General features: G+C 37.3%; 1 protein-coding gene across 1 annotated transcript; it reads right to left on the bottom strand.

Moving 5' to 3' along the window:
- Positions 1–505: 505 nt before the first annotated feature.
- Positions 506–15,427, bottom strand: LOC126725831 (nuclear pore complex protein NUP96). The gene is made up of 6 exons (XM_050430805.1): positions 15,225–15,427; positions 11,935–14,555; positions 11,462–11,585; positions 9,284–9,432; positions 3,056–3,153; positions 506–1,028 (listed from the first exon to the last, which is right to left on the bottom strand). The coding sequence occupies exons 1-6, from the start codon at positions 15,253–15,255 to the stop codon at positions 833–835; spliced, it is 3,219 nt and encodes a 1,072-aa protein (XP_050286762.1). The 5' UTR covers positions 15,256–15,427; the 3' UTR covers positions 506–832.
- Positions 15,428–17,963: the final 2,536 nt, after the last annotated feature.

The following is a 17,963-nucleotide window of genomic DNA, read 5'->3' as shown; positions in this document are numbered from 1 at the left end:
CCCTTGACTTGATTGTTCAAATCTAATGGGTTTCACTGAAGAAGTTTAACCTGAACTGTTTTCTTTGTAAATTTGTTGCAATGATACTGTGGCTGCCGCTGCCACTGCCACTGTGACCACCACTATGGCTGCTGCTGCAGAGCCGTTCACAATGGGTCTCTACAGTGCGAGGTGGGAGGGAGCTGCCTTCATGAGTTTTGGTTTGGGATTTTAGAAGTTAGGCTGAAACGGTGTAATTTTAGGCTTTTATTTTGTGTATGTCAAGTCAGCTTTTACTTTTCATTGAAACTAGTAGTTTTGAGGTTGATTTAGCAAAAATAAAACATGCCAATATGATGATGTGTCAGTTAAAAGCAAAAACTAACCGTGAGGGGTGAATTGCTAACGAAACCAAACTTCAGAGTGTAAAATCCAAGTTCTGAAATGTTGGGGTGTAAAATCCAAGTAACCTCAAACGTTAAGAGTGTAATTTGCAATTGACCATTTCAATTATTTTCAACTAAACTTCAGGGTGTAAATGCATCTTTTCATACCAAAAAAATCCCTAGCTCTTATAAAAAAAAAAATCCCTAGCTGATACATCTCAAAGTCCATCCACCAATGCTACAGAATACTACAGCCTACAATTCAAAAAAGGCAGATAGCAAATAAATTCAGGATCATAAGGAGGGGGGGGGGGGGGTGGGTGGTGTGGGAGATAATTTTTTTTTGGTTGGAGAGCTTTAGCGCAATTTTCTTTTAAGAATACAAATGGGCAGTTAACAACAAAACACTCAACCTTCATATCACACCTCAACCACAAATACTTCACATGCCGTAAAAAATGTAAAACCTATGTAGCCACCTCTGAAAGAAAGCATGTAAAAACAGATACTGCACCCTGCAAATAACTTGAGCGTAGGTCCTCAGGAATAGGAGCACTGAAAGAAGTGTCAAAGCAGCTTAACTGATCATCACATGTTGAGCCTTCTCCAATGTCAGAAAGAAGCAAACCACAAACTTCCTCTGCCATTTTTGAATAAGCTATTCTGCAAACACACAGTGGGAAACAGCATTCAAATTCAATAGTTGAAATCTAAACATTAGAAGACTAACAAAGGTTCTACGAGTGTGCAAGCCTCCTGCTTCTGTGGGGTATAGGACACAGTTTTTTTTTTTTTTTTTTTTTGCTGAATTATAGGACAGAGAGTTGATTAAAAGCCTTTCTCCCAAATTTGGAGAGTGATTCTTGGACTTTAACATGATAGGTTTTATCTTCTCCATACACTGCAATACAGATTTATATCCAGCAGGCACTGATATACACTACAATACAAACTTTATTTAATATACAATATATTTTGGTTCTTAAGTTTATACAGTCGGCTTCATGTTTTAATTACTTCATGTATAACAGATCAGATTTTCCTAGGAAAGATAATTAATTGTTTGACCATGATATATGCAAGAAACCACCTTCCACACAAGAACTTTCATCAACTGGGTTCATTTCTCATCATACTCCTTGCTGATATAAAAAATTCAAAGCTAAATTGGTACAAGTCATCAAGAGAGTAGAGATGCATAAGATTTCATTATGTGCATGGATATCCAGCAATTTTGAAACTTTGGCATTGAATTTATAGAAATATGGACCAATAAGTCAGGTTTGTTTATCACTCTTTCTGATTCTAGAACTCAGTTATGATCTCAATGTAATGGAATCTTTCGTTACGAATAATGCAAGCATAAAGCCAAGAGTTTTGTAACTTAACTGGTTAACACCTTCTGGTATTTATAACAGAGACATTTAGGGTTGAAATCCCCCACCCCTAACTATTGAATTATTGAAAGAAAAAAATAATAATAATACAAGCATTAAACTTGTAAGATTTTGAAGGAGAAGCCGCAACAGGTAATATTTTAAACATTTTATTGGTTATGGATATGAAACTGCTCTCCTAAATCATGTAAAGTTTTAAGTTTGGGAAACAGTTAAGTAGGAGCTTCACAGAAAATAACACATTTAAAAAAACAATTCTGTCATCATAGATGGTTAAAGTTGAGCATTTTGTCAAATTCACTTTGTATAAGACATACATATAAGCCAAGCAAGAGCCAACAGTCTGGCAAATTCAATGTTTTATGCAGTGCCAGAGTAAACGCCTTGTTTTTATGTTGATTGGGAAGTAAAAATTGTAGGAAACTTCTGCCAGTATGAAAATACTCAAGTGAAAATAGTAAAGCATCATATATCACAATAACTGTTCTTTTGTTGAAGGGCCTTCAAAAGCTCTCTTTCCTGGGTACCCCAGCCAAAAAAAAGTGCCAAATAGAAACTCCATAAAAGGGGGAGAGGGGGGAGAGAGGTAAAAAGTAAATAAAAAGCCTGGAAAAGACGTAGATCTTAAGCGATTCACCATCTACAGGCAACCTCATTAGCTCCTTTTTCTATATGGCCATCTACCTAATTAACAAATGAAATCCTATATTTTGTATGCATAAAAATCAATGATGGTTAAGAATAGGTGGGAAGGGCAAAGAAAAATTGATCAAGTCTGCAGCACCACCAAATGTTGGTCAGGTTTTTGAAGGCAGAACATTGACAAAATGGGGCAAGGATAAAATGTCCAGATATGAAACATATGCTGCTTCAATTGTAAGGTAGTAGGATGCAAGACAATTTTGTAATTAACCAGAATAGCAGATGACGGGAATATGAAATAATGATGCAACTCACACCCACACAGACGTACTCGTGCAGGCTGCACTGCATAGTTGATCATATTATAGAGTTCAGGGCTGTAGTAAAACAATAACGGGCTAGGATCCTTCATGATTCCTATATAAGCTCTATGGTAGACCTCAGAGTCCCCATCTCTATTCAATTGTATTCTTTACAGGAGTGTTTCCCACACATCCTATGTAAAATATATCTCCTCACTTCAATAAAATTGTAGTAATTGTCAAATATAAAAAGGCCATTGACTGAAAGAAGCATCTCATCAAAAGAAACAGCTTCAACATGCATGTTATCATGGTTACAAACACTGAGAAAAGGGATTAACATTCATACCTTGCATCAACTTGTAATTTGCCACCCAAAACTGCCAAAGACTCATTTAACCGACCAAGAAAGTCTCTACAAGCAGCATTTTTGCTCTCAATAGAATCCTACAGAAAACATTACATTTTCCTTAGCACTCATTACAGAAAGAAAAATTATTTACAATGCCTTTCGAGTATATTCCATAAATTTGGGCATATAATTTTAGCTTCCACTCTACTTTGTATATAAATCCATTCATCATAAAAGCCACTAAAGAATAGTATAATCATCATTCTCAAGATTTTATCATCCCACTGCATGAATTTTACCATATTAGCATTGACCGTGTCTTTATATAAAATTTAGCTTCCACCCTAGATTGCATAAATCCATACATCATCAAAGCTACCAAAGATTAGTATAATCATCATTCTCAAGCCTTTATCATTCTATTGCATAATAAAAAAGGATTGAAGCATGCTGTGTTAACATGTTAGTTCAGGCAAGACTAATAAAATCTCAAAAGGCAAATTAATGCAACAAATGTTAGAGCAAGAGATGAGAGAAAAGAAAAAAATGTATATATTGCTTTTAGTTGGTTATTGTTAATATCAGGCACAAGCTTAGTATTAGCATGTTAGTCTGCTCTTGAATCCCTGATGCAAATTAGAGCATGATAAGCATGGAGGAATTTTACTACATTAACATTAACCATTTCTATATATATGCATGTGTGTGGTAATTGGCTTTAAGCTATTCCTAGCTATCACTGATATTGTTTGTATTAGCCTATTAGCGACCAGGCCAGTGCCACGGCTGTTTGCCCTTTTAGAGTAATTTCTAGTTCCAGCCCAACAAGAAGAGTAACAAAGTTGATGAGTGCCTGGTCCACTAGTACAGGTCGTGTCCCAAATATCATCAGGCATTTATGACAATACCTACGTTGGACCACATGCATGAAAATCCCTAGACTCAGTAACCCTATTTGAGAGAGGCCCATTCATCAGCATAGGCCCAAGTTGAGCTCAAGACAACTGTTCAAGATTCAAACTGATTTACAATAATAATCACACTTTTATTATTTTTGATTGAATAATCTCACACTTGAAGTAAGCTTTGGTCCCGTAATTTAGTTCAAATGGAAAAATTTTGGTGGGGAGTGTATAAAATTTTGGTTAAGGTATTGGCAATGAATGTATGGATAGTCAAGTGAAGAGTAAAAATCCAGGGGTTTATTTTTAGCTAGACATTGAAAAAGCTTACAATCATGTGAATTGGGAGGCACTCCTAGATTTGTTGAGGAGGATGGTCTTTGGGGAGAGATGGTGTAACTGGATTTGCACTTGTATATCCACAGTTTGGTTTTCTGTTTTGGTAAATGGATCTCTACCTGATTTTTTCGGAAGTTCGAGGGGACTAATAGAGTTTATTGCAAAACATTTGTTGGTGGATTTGCCTTTGATGGGAGGTGAATATACTTGGTTTCGAGATTCTAATACTCCTTCAATGTCCAGAATTGATGGAGTTTTGATGTTAGCTGATTGGGAGGAGCATTTCTTAGATGTGACCCAAAGGACTCTCCATAGGGTGATGTCAGATCATTGTCCTTTACTAGTGGAGGCGGGTGGCATGTCAAGGGGAAAAAGTCCTTTTAGATTTGAAAATATGTGGCTAAAGGTGGAGGATTTTGTGGATAAGGTTCGGCTTTGGTGGAATGGTTATCACTTTGTGGGGCCTCCTAGTTATGTTCTAGCTTGTAAGTTGAAGGCCCTGAAAGGGGATCTAAAGCATTGGAACAAGCATGTTTTTGGAGATGTAGCTTTTAAAAAAAAGAGTCTACTAACTGAGCTTTTAGACATTGACATGAGAGAAGAGATGCAGGTGTTGGCAAGGCAACTTTGGTCGTCATCGAAATGGTTTTATTTGGTCTATCATTCCTCATTGCTTATTGTGGTGCCTTTGGAGGGAGAGGAATAGTAGATGTTTTGAAGATTCTGAGAGATCTATTCCAGACCTCAAGCTTCTCTTTTTTAGAACTTTAAGGGATTGGTTGTTTGCTTTGCATAATAAATCTTTCCCTTCTTTTATTGTTTTCCTAGACTCTTGCAATTTTTGTATTTGATTTCCTTTCCCTTGTTCACTTCCGATGCACTAGGGTGTTCCTTTTTTATCAATGTATCTTATTACTTATCAAAAAAAGAGATGCAGGTGTTGACTCAAGAGGACAAGGCTAGAAGGTTGGTTAAATCTAATATAGATTATTTGGCTTTTTTGGAAGAGATTTCTTGGAGGCAGAAGTCCAAGGCCCTTTTTATTAAAGAAGGTTATAACAACACGCAATTCTTTCATAGAATTGCCAATTCCCATAGGTGAACCAATCAGATCAAGGAAGTGGAGGTGGATGGCATTTGTCATGAGGATGAATCATATGTTACGGATCAGGTGGTGGATTTTTATAAAAAATTATATCAGGAACTGGAAGCTTGGAGGCCTACTATTGACGAGTTAGAGTTTGCTAGTTTAGACGAAACTGAGAGGTCTATGTTGGAAAGGGAATTTGAGAAGGAGATTATTGAGGCTCTCATGGAGGCAGAAGGTGATACGGCCCCTAGGCCAGATGGGTTTTCTATGGCTTTCTTTCAAAAGTGATGGAGTGTTTAAAAAGAGGATGTCATGGCATTTTTCAAGGAATTTCATAGCTAGTGTGTTTTTGAGATATCTCTTAATGCCACTTTTCTGTGTTTGATCCCCAAGAAGACTACTAATGCAGTCAATATTAAAGACTTTTGCCCTATTAGTCTTGTGGGCAGCCTTTACAAGCTTTTGGCTAAGGTGTTGGCTCATAGACTCCGAGGGGTTTTGCATAAACTGATATCCGATTCTCAAAATTCATTTGTGGGAGGAAGACAGATTCTTGATTCGGTTCTAATTGCTAATGAATGTTTAGATAGTAGGTTGAAGAGTGGCAACCCGAGTGTTATAGTTAAATTGGACATTGAGAAGGCATATGATCATGTGAACTAGAATGCCTTATTTTACCCTATGGAAAGGATGGGATGTGGGGCAAGGTGGAGTGGATGGATTAAGTTGCATATTTCTACAGTTAAATTCTCAATTTTGGTCAATGGGTCTCCGCTGGTTTTTTTTAGTAGTTCTCGTGGCCTTCGCCAAGGGAATCCTTTGTCTCCTCTATTATTCCTATTAGTTATGGAAGTGCTCAGTAGACTGCTAAAGAGAACGGAAAATGGTGGTTTTCTTTGTGGTTTTCAAGCAGGGTCCCATGAACAAGGGGGTGTGCATATCTCTTATCTTCTTTTTGCTGACGATACTATTTTGTTTTGTGATGCTTCTAGGGAACAGTTATTATACATTCGGATGGTACTAATCTTCTTTGAAGCTATTACGGGCTTGAAAGTTAATGCAAGTAAGAGTGAGATTGTTCCTATTGGGGATGCTGGGAATTTGAATGCTTTAGCCCATACCCTATGTTGCAAGGTGGGCACATCGCCTATGAGATATCTGAGCATGCCTCTTGGGGCCCATTATAAGGATGCGTCGATATGAAATCCTATTATAGAAAAGATGGAGAAAAGGCTATCTAGCTGGAAAGACTTTATTTGTCGAAAGGTGGCAGGCTTACTTTGTTAAAAAGTACTCTCTCAAGCCTTCCCACCTACTTTTTATCTTTGTTTACTATCCCTCAGGCTATGGCAGCTAGAATAGAAAGAATTCAGAGGAATTTCCTTTGGGGGGCCTCAGATGATGTTTTTAAATATCCTTTAGTTGCTTGGGATAAGGTCTGTTTGCCTGTTGAGAGTGGTGGTTTGGGGATCCGAAGGATTGGGTTGTTTAACAAGGCCTTACTTGGGAAGTGGTTGTGGCGTTTTGGGAAAGAAAGTAACAGATTATAGCGTCAAGTTATAGCGGCCAAATATGGTGAGGGGTAGGGGTGTTTTCACCAAACCGAACAGCATAAACTGTACCAAAAACCACCCACAAAATGATATAACCGCACTGCAAGTAACAGTGCACCGCACCGCACCGCATGGTGCAGTGCGGTTTGCAGTTTTATAATAAGAAAACCACACAAACTGCACCGCATTGCACTCTCTCTATATATTAATATATTTATTTATTTTTAATATTAAATATATTATTAATAGTTTAATAACCCTAGTTTTCCACCCAAAAAAAAAAAAAAAGTTTGATAATCCTATCAAGTGTTGACTAGAAAAGCCAGCCCAAAATAAAGCAAAACTAGCTCAATAGTTTAAACTTGACCAAAAACAAAGGGAAAAAATTAGTTTTGGACTGGGTAGAAAAAGCCTAAAATTTAAAAAATATACTGACTTCATAGCATTCAAATTGCATCTTATACATAACACCGCACATATTACCGCAAAAATGAGGTGAGGTGCGGTGCGGTTATGGTTTTCGCTAAACTCTAAACCGCACCACACCGCACATGTGACAGCAAAAATAAGGTGCGATGCAACTATTGTCACACCCCGCCCCCATGGGCACGATATTATCCTCTTTGGGCGGCCCGAAGGCTCTCTTAGTTCTTCAAGGTTTTGTTCTTCCCACGTGACACCAAGCCTCATGGGAAAAGGCCTCATACACATCAAGGGAGGGCACCCCTTATGAACCAGGCTCTAGACACTCACTTAAGTGATGTGAGACTTTTAGCACCCAGTGCCTCACCCAGGCTCTCGGCTCTGATACCATCTGCCACACCCCACCCCCATGTGCACAATATTGTCCTCTTCAAACCGCCCAAAGAGGACAATACCGTGCACATGGGGGGTGGGGCATGACAGTTATGGTTTTAGCTAAACCGCTCCACAAAGTACAGTGTTAAAAATGGCCCAAAACCGCACCGCACCACGAACATTCCTAGTGAGGGGAGAGGCACTAGAGGGGTAAGAGGTTCTCATGGGTGTGGGATGTAGAGGAGTATTAAGGAAGGAACAAAGAAGTTCTTTAGTCAAATTCTGTATAATGTGGGGGAGGGTTGCCGTGTTAGTTTTTAGCATGATCCTTGGTGTGGGCCTAATCCTTTGAAGGACCTTTTTCCTGCTATGTTTGCTTGCTCTCTATCTAAAGAAGCATGGGTCTCCGACTTGGTAATATCTAATTCTGAAGGAAGTAGGAGCTGGAATTTACTTCTCCGTCATGGTCCTTAGGATTGGGAGGCAGACATTGTTTATTCCTTTTTTGAGCTTATTTATTCCTCTATGCCAAGGGGTGAGGGGGATGATCACCTGGTTTGGAGATTGACTACGTCTGGGGTATTTGATGTGCGCTCTTTTTATAAGCTGTTATCTAGTCCTAGTCCTAACACCGATGAATTTCCTTGGGAAGGCATTTGGCGCAAAAGTGCCTAAACGGGTGTTTTTCTTCTTATGGACAACAGCTAATGATGGGATACTCACCATTGACAATCTTGTCAAGAGAGGTCAGTTTCTGGTTAATAGGTGTTGTTTATGCTACTGTGATGGGGAATCAGTAGATCACCTTCTTCTCCACTGTAAGTTTCGCAGGCCCTATGGTGTAAAGCTTTTACAATGTTTGGGATCCAATGGGTAATGCCAAGGTCAATCAATTCTTTTTTCTTTACATGGAGAAATTGGTTTGGAAAGCATCATTCAACCATTTGGAATTTGGTCCCAGCATGTTTAATGTGATTAGTTTGACAGGAACACAATACCCGCACTTTTGAAGACAAGGAGAGAACATTAGATCATCTAAAATCTCTCCTCTTTGGTACTCTGTTTCTTTGGGCACATATTTGGGGATGTACAAATTGTATTTCTTTATCTGATTTTTTTAGTCTCTATTTCCTATGATTCTTGATTATATTGTATCTGTTTCTTGTTCAGAGTGTTCACCATCGTAAACATGATGTTCAATTTTTTTCAATAAAAGTCTAATGACCTATCCAAAAAAAAATTCATTGCCCACTAGAAAAGACTCATCCTGCCATCAGGATTTGAATAGAATATCAAACAGAATGACAGCATAGTTATTAAACATTAAAACTGATTGAAACCATCCAAGGAAATATCTTTATATGTAAGGATGTGCTCAGCAACAAAGTTTCATTGGTTACATAAAGTAGTATTTTAACATAGAACTATCTTACTTATCAAAAAAATTTAGTTCAAATGGCAATAACATAGATAACAATGTAGAGAGGCAAGATATACGGCATATTGAAATCAAAACTCCAATATTTAGGATAAGCTTTCATACCAGTTCACTCATGGAAACATTATCTTCCTCAAATGAACTTCTCAATAGATAGAATGAAATATAAATTCCAGCTCCCAAGTCCCAATTTTCAATTTCTGACTTGTGGTCCTCCATAGATGTAGCAAGCCTCCATATCTCCGAGTGTTTGGCTGCAACACAGGAGAAAAAAAAGCTCAAAAGTGAAAAGAATTTGCATGAGAATGGAGAAAATGATTAACCACTATCATTGCTGAATAAATATTTGTGGTTTTCTTAGTAGAAGAACAAGTTTGTGATTACAGAATAGCTCTGAATTCATTCCACATGAAAAACTCAAAAAGACATGCTATTAACCATATGAATACCTGGCAGGATCTTTTTTGGCGGTATCTAAAACACCATTTGGAATTGAATAATTGTTAAAAATGCAAAAAGATCCCATTTGGTATGGATATCCAAAAACATTTCACCAGGCAGTTGGCTAAAATCCATGAATTTTCATTCAGGCCTTAAAAAAGGAGAGGGGGGGGGGGGGGGGGATAGCTTTAGTTATTTATGCACATCCACTCCCTCTAAATTCACAAAATTAAAAGTTACTTTACTTTTCACAAAAGATTTATAAGAGATCAACGTTTTTTTGAGAGGTAAATACAACTCACATAGCCATACAAGAATGACCATGTGATCTAACACTTCAATTCTGTTTTATGGATAAAGATGCAATTTATTGGAAAATACATATATAAATTAAAGTTCCAACTGCAGGTTGGAAGCCTGTAAAGTTGAGAAGTGAAAACCATAGAGCAGCTAATGCATAACCAACTTCAAAAATTCCAGAATATCCACAGATTTTCAAAAAAAAAAATCTGAAAGAAAATCTGAAAGCATAAAACATTACAAGGTAATGCCTAAATAGTACTTGAGAAGAAAATTATAAAAAATAAAAAAAGAAATTAGTAAAACTAAAAAACTCAGGGAAAAGGAAGGGACATGAAAGAATAAATGGATCCTTGGACTAGGCTCAGAGAACCAGAAAACACAAACTGCAGGCTAAAATCAATGAGAAGTTAGCCAACTGTGTATAATTTTCATGATCTCATTCTACATCAGTTCATTTGCAGGTACATTCCAGGAAATCATTTTAATGACTGCCAACAAGACATTTAAAGACAGAAATGATGACGTTCTAAATTAACCTTAAAAAACCATTTTATATATCTCAAGAATTCAAGTTTATCAATGGTATCACAAAAGTATAAGATACTACTCATCGAACCTAAAATGGAACACTAAACAGATGAATATCTTATTCGATATTTCGAAGTTCAAAAACATACATCAAAAATTTCTCAAAATCATATATATCAATTCAACTAATGATCAAAAACACAACATATCCCTCAAAGAATAATTAAAGACTACACTTGTTTTTACTTAGAAGTTGCACAACAGTGCACCTTTGAGTGATATATCAGGCCATATTGCAAAGTGGCCATGCCAAATACACTTGTTAGTGCATCCTTACAATCTAATTATGTGAAAAACTAAGAAAAACATTCCCTGTTTCAATTATTTTTTTGATAAGTAAAAATGTCATGGTCATTCATTGGGTCATGCCTGGCTCAATGGCGGGATTGTTATTTTACTGGCATCAATGGCTTGGGAATCATACTTCGAATATTTGGAATTTGATTTCAGGTTGTTTGATGTGGATTGCTTGGTTGGAACAAAATCTTCTTTCCTTTGAGGACACTAAGAAGACATTGGAAGAGTTAAAGGTTTTATGCCAGCACAGTCTTTTTGAGTGGTCTTGTTGTTGGGGTTTTACTAATTGTTCCTCTCTCTCTGTGTTTATGTTTTCTCTCAGATTAGTTTCCTGATTTCTCTCTTTTTTGTTGTTTTTTTAATCCTTTTCCTGTTGTTCATCATCATGAACAACTTGTATTTTTCCTTACTATTTTCATTAATAATATTTCTTTGATTATCTATCCAAAAAAAAAATAAAAATGCCACGGTCAATTTAACTATACACATTATAGTATTAATTATTTTTGCAAAACAATGAATGGGCATCAAAAAGAAAATTCTCAAAATGATTTATTGCCTTCATAGAGATCCCAGAAACTTGTACAGATATGAGATAATGGTACTCATATAGTGCATAAGTATCACTTAAGCAAGCAATCTGAGAGATTTTACCTGACAAGAACAATTTATGAGCAACCGACAATATGAAAATAGAATGAGCTTTTTGCCAATGTGCACATTGAAGAAAATGTTCAAGTGCCTTTGAGAAGTCCCCGTAGTAGTTGAAGTAAACTGCCTGCATTGGTCAGGAATGATATAATTCAACCAGTGATACTCAACAAAAAATCAGAAATCTGTTTAGTATCCAATACTACTCTAATGGAAGAAACTACACTTTATTTATGTATTAGACCAGGACAACATACTTTTTACAAACATTTCCCAGGAAAATGAAAATAAATGGTAGTCTCAAATGCCACAATCAGCTAGATAACAGTTTCAAAGCTAGGTGCAAAAATCATCAATAAGTCACCAAGTTTGCAGTATCGGTGACATGAGAAATAGTTACACCAAATCAAATAGAGAGCAGCATAAAAGGCTTTGAGATATATAAGGTTCACCAAATAAAAGAAATATTGACATACCATAGCCTCATGAAGCCACACAGCTGGTACACCCAAGTTCTCAATAAATTGGCGTTGCGATTCTTCTGAACTCCATGATTCACAGTACTGGAACAAGATTTCCCGAATAAGATTAGCATGCAGATATGGGAAATCTTCACGGTAGGGCATATGAAGAATCACATAGATGGCCCAGTGGCATTTCCCCACACACAACAGCTGCGAGACAAGTCCCATGTCAAGAACATGAAGATCATTAGTAGTGATAGCACCAATTGCTTCCAACACTGCACGCTGATGCCAGATCATATGGTAATCAAGAGGATCATGTGTTGAAGATAAGGCACTGAACATAGCCTTTAAGAAGCTAAACTCTCCCTCTTCACTGGCATGAAGCAGCATAAGATAATACGAGAAGTCAAAACGTTCTTTTGTACTCCATTTAACAGCCTCTTCTACTGGTCCTTCATCAATGTATACCGGAACAGGATATGTAGCCTTTCCAATATCAACAAGATGTTGATAACTGTGAAAAACAATGGGCAAGGAAGTGTCAGGTGGTAGTTGATACCACATCAATAAACCTAGAAACCTCTTCCAGTCAACTTTCCCGCCATGCAAAGCACCATGAATATTACCAGCGAGCAATTCATAAAGCCTTAACCGGTCCTTCTCAATGAAACTGAAATCCAGCCTATTGATTTTCCAAAGATCAAGCTGCTGTGCAACATCAGCACGATTCACCATGGACCCACCAGCCTGACTTAATAAACAAGCCAATCTCACATCTCCTCTAGAAGCAGCCAGCTCCACTGCTGCATCAAGCTGCCGCCCAGTCAAGAGTATGAATATATGTTCTAAATAATTTGATTCATTCACTGAGCTTATTGTATCTTGCACACGAGGACAAACACTTTCTTGCAACCATAAGCTGAACTCTGCTCTTCGAATAAGAGGGAGTGCTTCTGGGTCAACTTCTGAAGAAGCTTCCTTTATATCCTGCATCATGTCTTCCTCATTGTCAGCACCCAAGGACTTCAATTGTGCACTACTTTCCCTATCAGAAAAAAGAACTTTTATCAATTCCCATATCATTACTTGGTGAGACAAAACTACACGGGTAGAGGAGGATAGCCCAGGAACCTCCAACCTCCTCTCAACAATATCTCCATAACTCCTGCAAATCTCTGAAAGCATGATGCGATCTGAGACAAGTTTTTGAAGCCTCAGCTTGAAGGACCCAACTTCAACTTCTTCTGTTACATGATTTATCTCCTTGTGGAGATTTAATGGAGAATCAAAAGCCAAGTCAACAAGTTCCTCTCTGACTTTATTATTTTCATCTCTAACAACTTTATCGATAGCAACCTTCTCTAAATTGATTACAGAGGATAACACCCTCTGAGAATTGTTACTGGCTACTGGTACACCAGTGTGAACAAGGACCCCATTTGGGCCCCACCCAACTCGAAATGACCTACCCATGAACAATCCTGCATCAACTATGTTGCAAGAATGGCTTCTAGTTACTGGTGTTTCTTGCTTGAGGTCTAGCTTAAAACCTGAACCTTCAGGTTTCATTGGCTTCAGTGAGAGACCCTTATTTTGTTGGGCCATCAGAATGGCCCCAGGAGGGTTTGAGTCAGAACTACCATGGTTGTACTCGAGCAGTGCTAACGGGGTTTTTCGAGCAACTGGAGGACTAGATCTATGGCTCATCCTCTGAGCAGAACTGTGTAAAGGAGGTCTTATGTATTCTTTACCAAAAGATGGCTTCTTATGTGTAGGTATTTCATCATCAAAATCCTCTGCCTCCCCTTCCTCATCAGGAAACATCAACATTTTCATTTCTCTCATCCTTACAGGATCAAGCCCAAGATGAGCAGGAAGAGAGTGAGAAAGCAGAACACCAGTGGTGTCTACCTGGGTTTCATCATCAAGATCATAAATCTCACCATCATTCTTCCCAACAGGATTTTGAACTACAGTAGCATCATCCATTACAATATCTTCTTCTTCATCGTCACTCAATCCAAATCTGCTGAAATGTTGAACTGAGAATTTCCATTCACCACCTGCTGGGTCAAACGAAATGAAGCGAGCCCCTTGTCTCTCCACACTCATTCTTAACTTATCCACAATCATCTTTAGTTTTCCCTTCTCCAAATCCAGTGATCTTACTTGAAGCACCAAAGTCACCTCAGCAGCCTTGTTAAGCCCCTGTCCAAGCACAGGCTTGGTATTTTCATCTTCATACACAACTACCTCATGCCTACGGAACTTCACAATTTCATCTAATTCTAACTGTCGTATATCAGTCTCCCCAAGATATTTGACCGATCCATAACCAACCCTCCCAATTGTGAAATCCAGAACTCGGCTACAATAACCGGGGTCCATAAGCTCCCGAGTAGCCAACTCCTTCAAGCAGGGCTTCATATAATAATCAGCCGACCTCAAAGTAGGTAACATAGCTTCAATATCTCTAGAAACCTCACACGACAAAAAATCAGTGTTTTGAGACATCCTTCTTTTCTTGTACTGAGATACAACTTCTGAACTCATTCCCACATCAACGTCCAAGCCACAGGAATTACTAAATGACATGTTTTTTCTTGTACCATGATGTTCACTAGAAACCCCTAATAACATTATTAAAAAATATATATATACATTAGTTCATTTGTAACTCGTACTACACTAATTTGTATACAAAAACTAACAAATCATATTCTTAAACAAAAAAAACAAAAAAAAACAAAAATTGTCTAATTGAATTCATATTGGAACATTTACAATAATCCAAAAAAAATTTACTTCCATTTAGGGAAGAAAAAGTTAAAAAAATAAAAATAAAAATCTTTGTCTGTGTTGAATAATTAATCCTAAATCCTACATTCTATGAATATGCAAGCATGAAGCAACAAACCCTAGAAATTAACAAACCATATAGAGTAGCTGACCCCGAAATTACCAAACCCTGAATCTCTGTTTGATTGACAAGAAAATTGAGGAATGAAACTCCACATGTGGTGTTTTTCACTTTTGTTTTTCTTGTAGCTCCATTTTCTCGGCAACCAAACAGAGAATAAAGAAATTGAAAAAAAAAATAAAAAAATTAGGGTAGACTTGAGACTAGACAAAGTCAGCTAGTTGCATTCACATTCTCAGGTACCAAATAATGAAGAAAGCAAAATTTCTAATCTGATTTTTTTTTTTTTTCTTTTTCTACATTTTCTGAGTAACCAAACAGAATCAATGGAAAATTTGAAAGTAGCGATGAGAGAGAGAGAGAGAGAGGGGGGAATTACCGGAAACCGGGATTAGAGAAGGAGATGCCATAGTGGAGTGAAAGAGAGAGAGAGAGAGAGAGAGGTTTTAGGGTTTTGTTTAGGACAGGACCGTCCACCGGTACTTCCGGTCTTCACGTTGGTCACACCATAACGGCGGTTCTGCCTGCCTTGTATTGTAGGAGGGAAATGCTTCTTTTCACAGACTACAGTAGGACTAACATAATACCTGCCTATCTTTTTTTATTCTTTTATTTTGGGGTTTTTTCATTTTCGTCCTTATGTTTAAAAAAAAAACACACACACACATTTAATTTAATCATGTTCTCCCATAAAAATAAAAATAAAAATAAAATATTTGATCATATCCGTTCTCAATGACAGAATTTGCTGATTTAAAATGATGAAGTGGCTTATTAAAGTTTTTTTTTTTTTTTGGTCATTTTTTTTTACCAAAAAAAAAAAACTTTAATAAGCCACTTCATCATTTTAATAAATAAATAAAAATCATATAAAAATTATTCATTATTTTTAAGACAAAACTGCAATATTGGTTCCTAAAGTTTTTTTTTTTTTTTTGGTTTCCCACAGTATATCTTCAAAACTTTCAACCAGAGACTAATCACTGTTCGTGCCGGGTCGGCCCACGAAGGGGTAAAGCACTGGCCCAGGGATTCTTTTCAAAGTGCAGGTAGCAGGACTCGAATTAGGGAGCACACCTAGTCGAGCCAAGTACAAGCACTCTGAGACCAAGCGCCGAACTGCTTGGCCAACCCCACTGGGTTGGTTCCTAAAGTTTATATTGTGTATGTAATTGATTCTTAAAAATTCAAGTGAGTTTAGTCCCTCAAATTTAAAAAATTAGGGTTGTTAGTTGTTGTTAGTGTTATTGCTTACGTGACTAACGAAACAATAACATGTCATCTTTTTACTACAAGTGTTTTACAAAATTGACGTGACATGATGGTACTTCAACTTAAAAAAAAAATAATAATAATAATATACAAGTCAAATTTTAGTTTTTTAAAACACCAAAACATCAAAATTCCCAAATGTAAGCCCATTGTTCATGAATTCATCTCCATCCTGCTTTCTTCGCCTCATCGCAAATCATCCATTCTGCCAAGAGTTCCATTTGCTTTATTTGAGATTTTATTGATTATTTTTTTCCCCTTATTTTTTTGTTTAAGGTTAAAGAGGTGAAAGAGGGTTTATCGATAAAGTTGATTTTTTCTGGGTTTTTATTGTGTTGGATACCAAAGCAAGACTAGGACTTTGTTTGTTTTTTTGTTTTTTTTTTTTGTTTTTTTTTTTCTTTTATCTTTTTTCTTTTTGGTGCTTTTGAACTTTCATATACTGTGTGGGGCCAGAGAATTTGTGACCCCGGCCCACTTTGCTTTAGGGTTCAAAACCCGAGCCGAGAAGGTATATTGCCAAGGGCATACAGTGAAGGTCCAAATGGCCTAGAGATATAGCCGAGGATGATTCTATCCTCGGCATCCCAACGCGCTCCTAAAAGAAAGTGCAAGTACGGTATATGAACAGTTTAAGGAAAAACTAAACACCTCCACATTGATGGAGAAAGGACCCCTGGACAATATGGCGACAAAGGACAAAGGAAAGACTACTATTACTGCAATTAAATACTCTGTGCCAGACTGAACAATGTTTTTCAGCTTTTACAACCACCCCCAACCACTTTGGGTATGGGCTGATGGGACAAGTATCAGCCCTGGAAAGTTGAACCTACACGTGGACGTTGGAGGAAGAGTAAAGACTAATATAAAAAGAGAAGTAAGCAATCTAGAAAGGGGGGCTGGGAAAAAAGGCCAAGAACCAGAGCCTCCCAGGCTATGCCGAGGAGAAAGACTTCTCAAGCAAACATGGTTCACCTCTGTATGAGTACCATGATTAACCACAATCCGGTGACCAAGGCCTAGCCTTTCAGCCCACGCTCTACAAATTATATTGTTTGGACCTTTAACGTGCGAACCCAATACCATTTTGGGGTCGTTACAAATTGAGTCCTTACAATTATGAATTGACATTGTATATGCAGTATTCAATAGTAATTTTCAAAATTATATACGTAATAGCAATGTAATGATAAACTTGACATAACCAATATTATGAAAATTGCAAATAAAAACAATTTTAGTACCTTTAAATGTCCTGGTTGAACTATGTCATATATGTTTAATAGCCCAAACTAACATCAATAGTACTACTAATACTATAATTTATTATTCCTATGCGTAAGCACGAGTATAACTATCACGCACATGGCTAATTACAAAGATAAGCAAGTCTACACTACATTTTTTTTTTTGAGAAACTAGACTAAAAGTTTGGGCTATTATTGAAAAGAATAAAAAACAACAGTTCAGTGAACATCAAACAGAAGCAAAGACACTATGTCATCAGGTGGGCCGTTCAACCAGACCTGAGCACTCCTAAAAGCTTTTGCTTTTTTTGCAATAGCATCAGCCACACTATTACAAACTTGACTGGTATGAGCAAAAACACATGATTCAAACACCAAAGCTAGACTGCAAATGTCTTCTATAACGACACTGTAAGATGAGAGACCAGCATTGTTTTGGTTTAAAGCATTGATAACCATAGCTGAGTCCCCTTCAACAATCACTCTCTGTAATCCAATTTTTGTAGCAAATTCGATAGCTTTCCAGCACGCTAAAGCTTCTATTTCAGCAACCGAATGAGTCAGCAACATTGGGGAAGATATTGCACCAACAAACT

This window comes from Quercus robur, chromosome 5 (genome assembly GCF_932294415.1).
Source record: "Quercus robur chromosome 5, dhQueRobu3.1, whole genome shotgun sequence".
Lineage (NCBI taxonomy): Eukaryota > Viridiplantae > Streptophyta > Magnoliopsida > Fagales > Fagaceae > Quercus > Quercus robur.
Note: the sequence above shows the minus strand (reverse complement) of the source record. Positions and strands in the feature narration are given on the sequence as shown.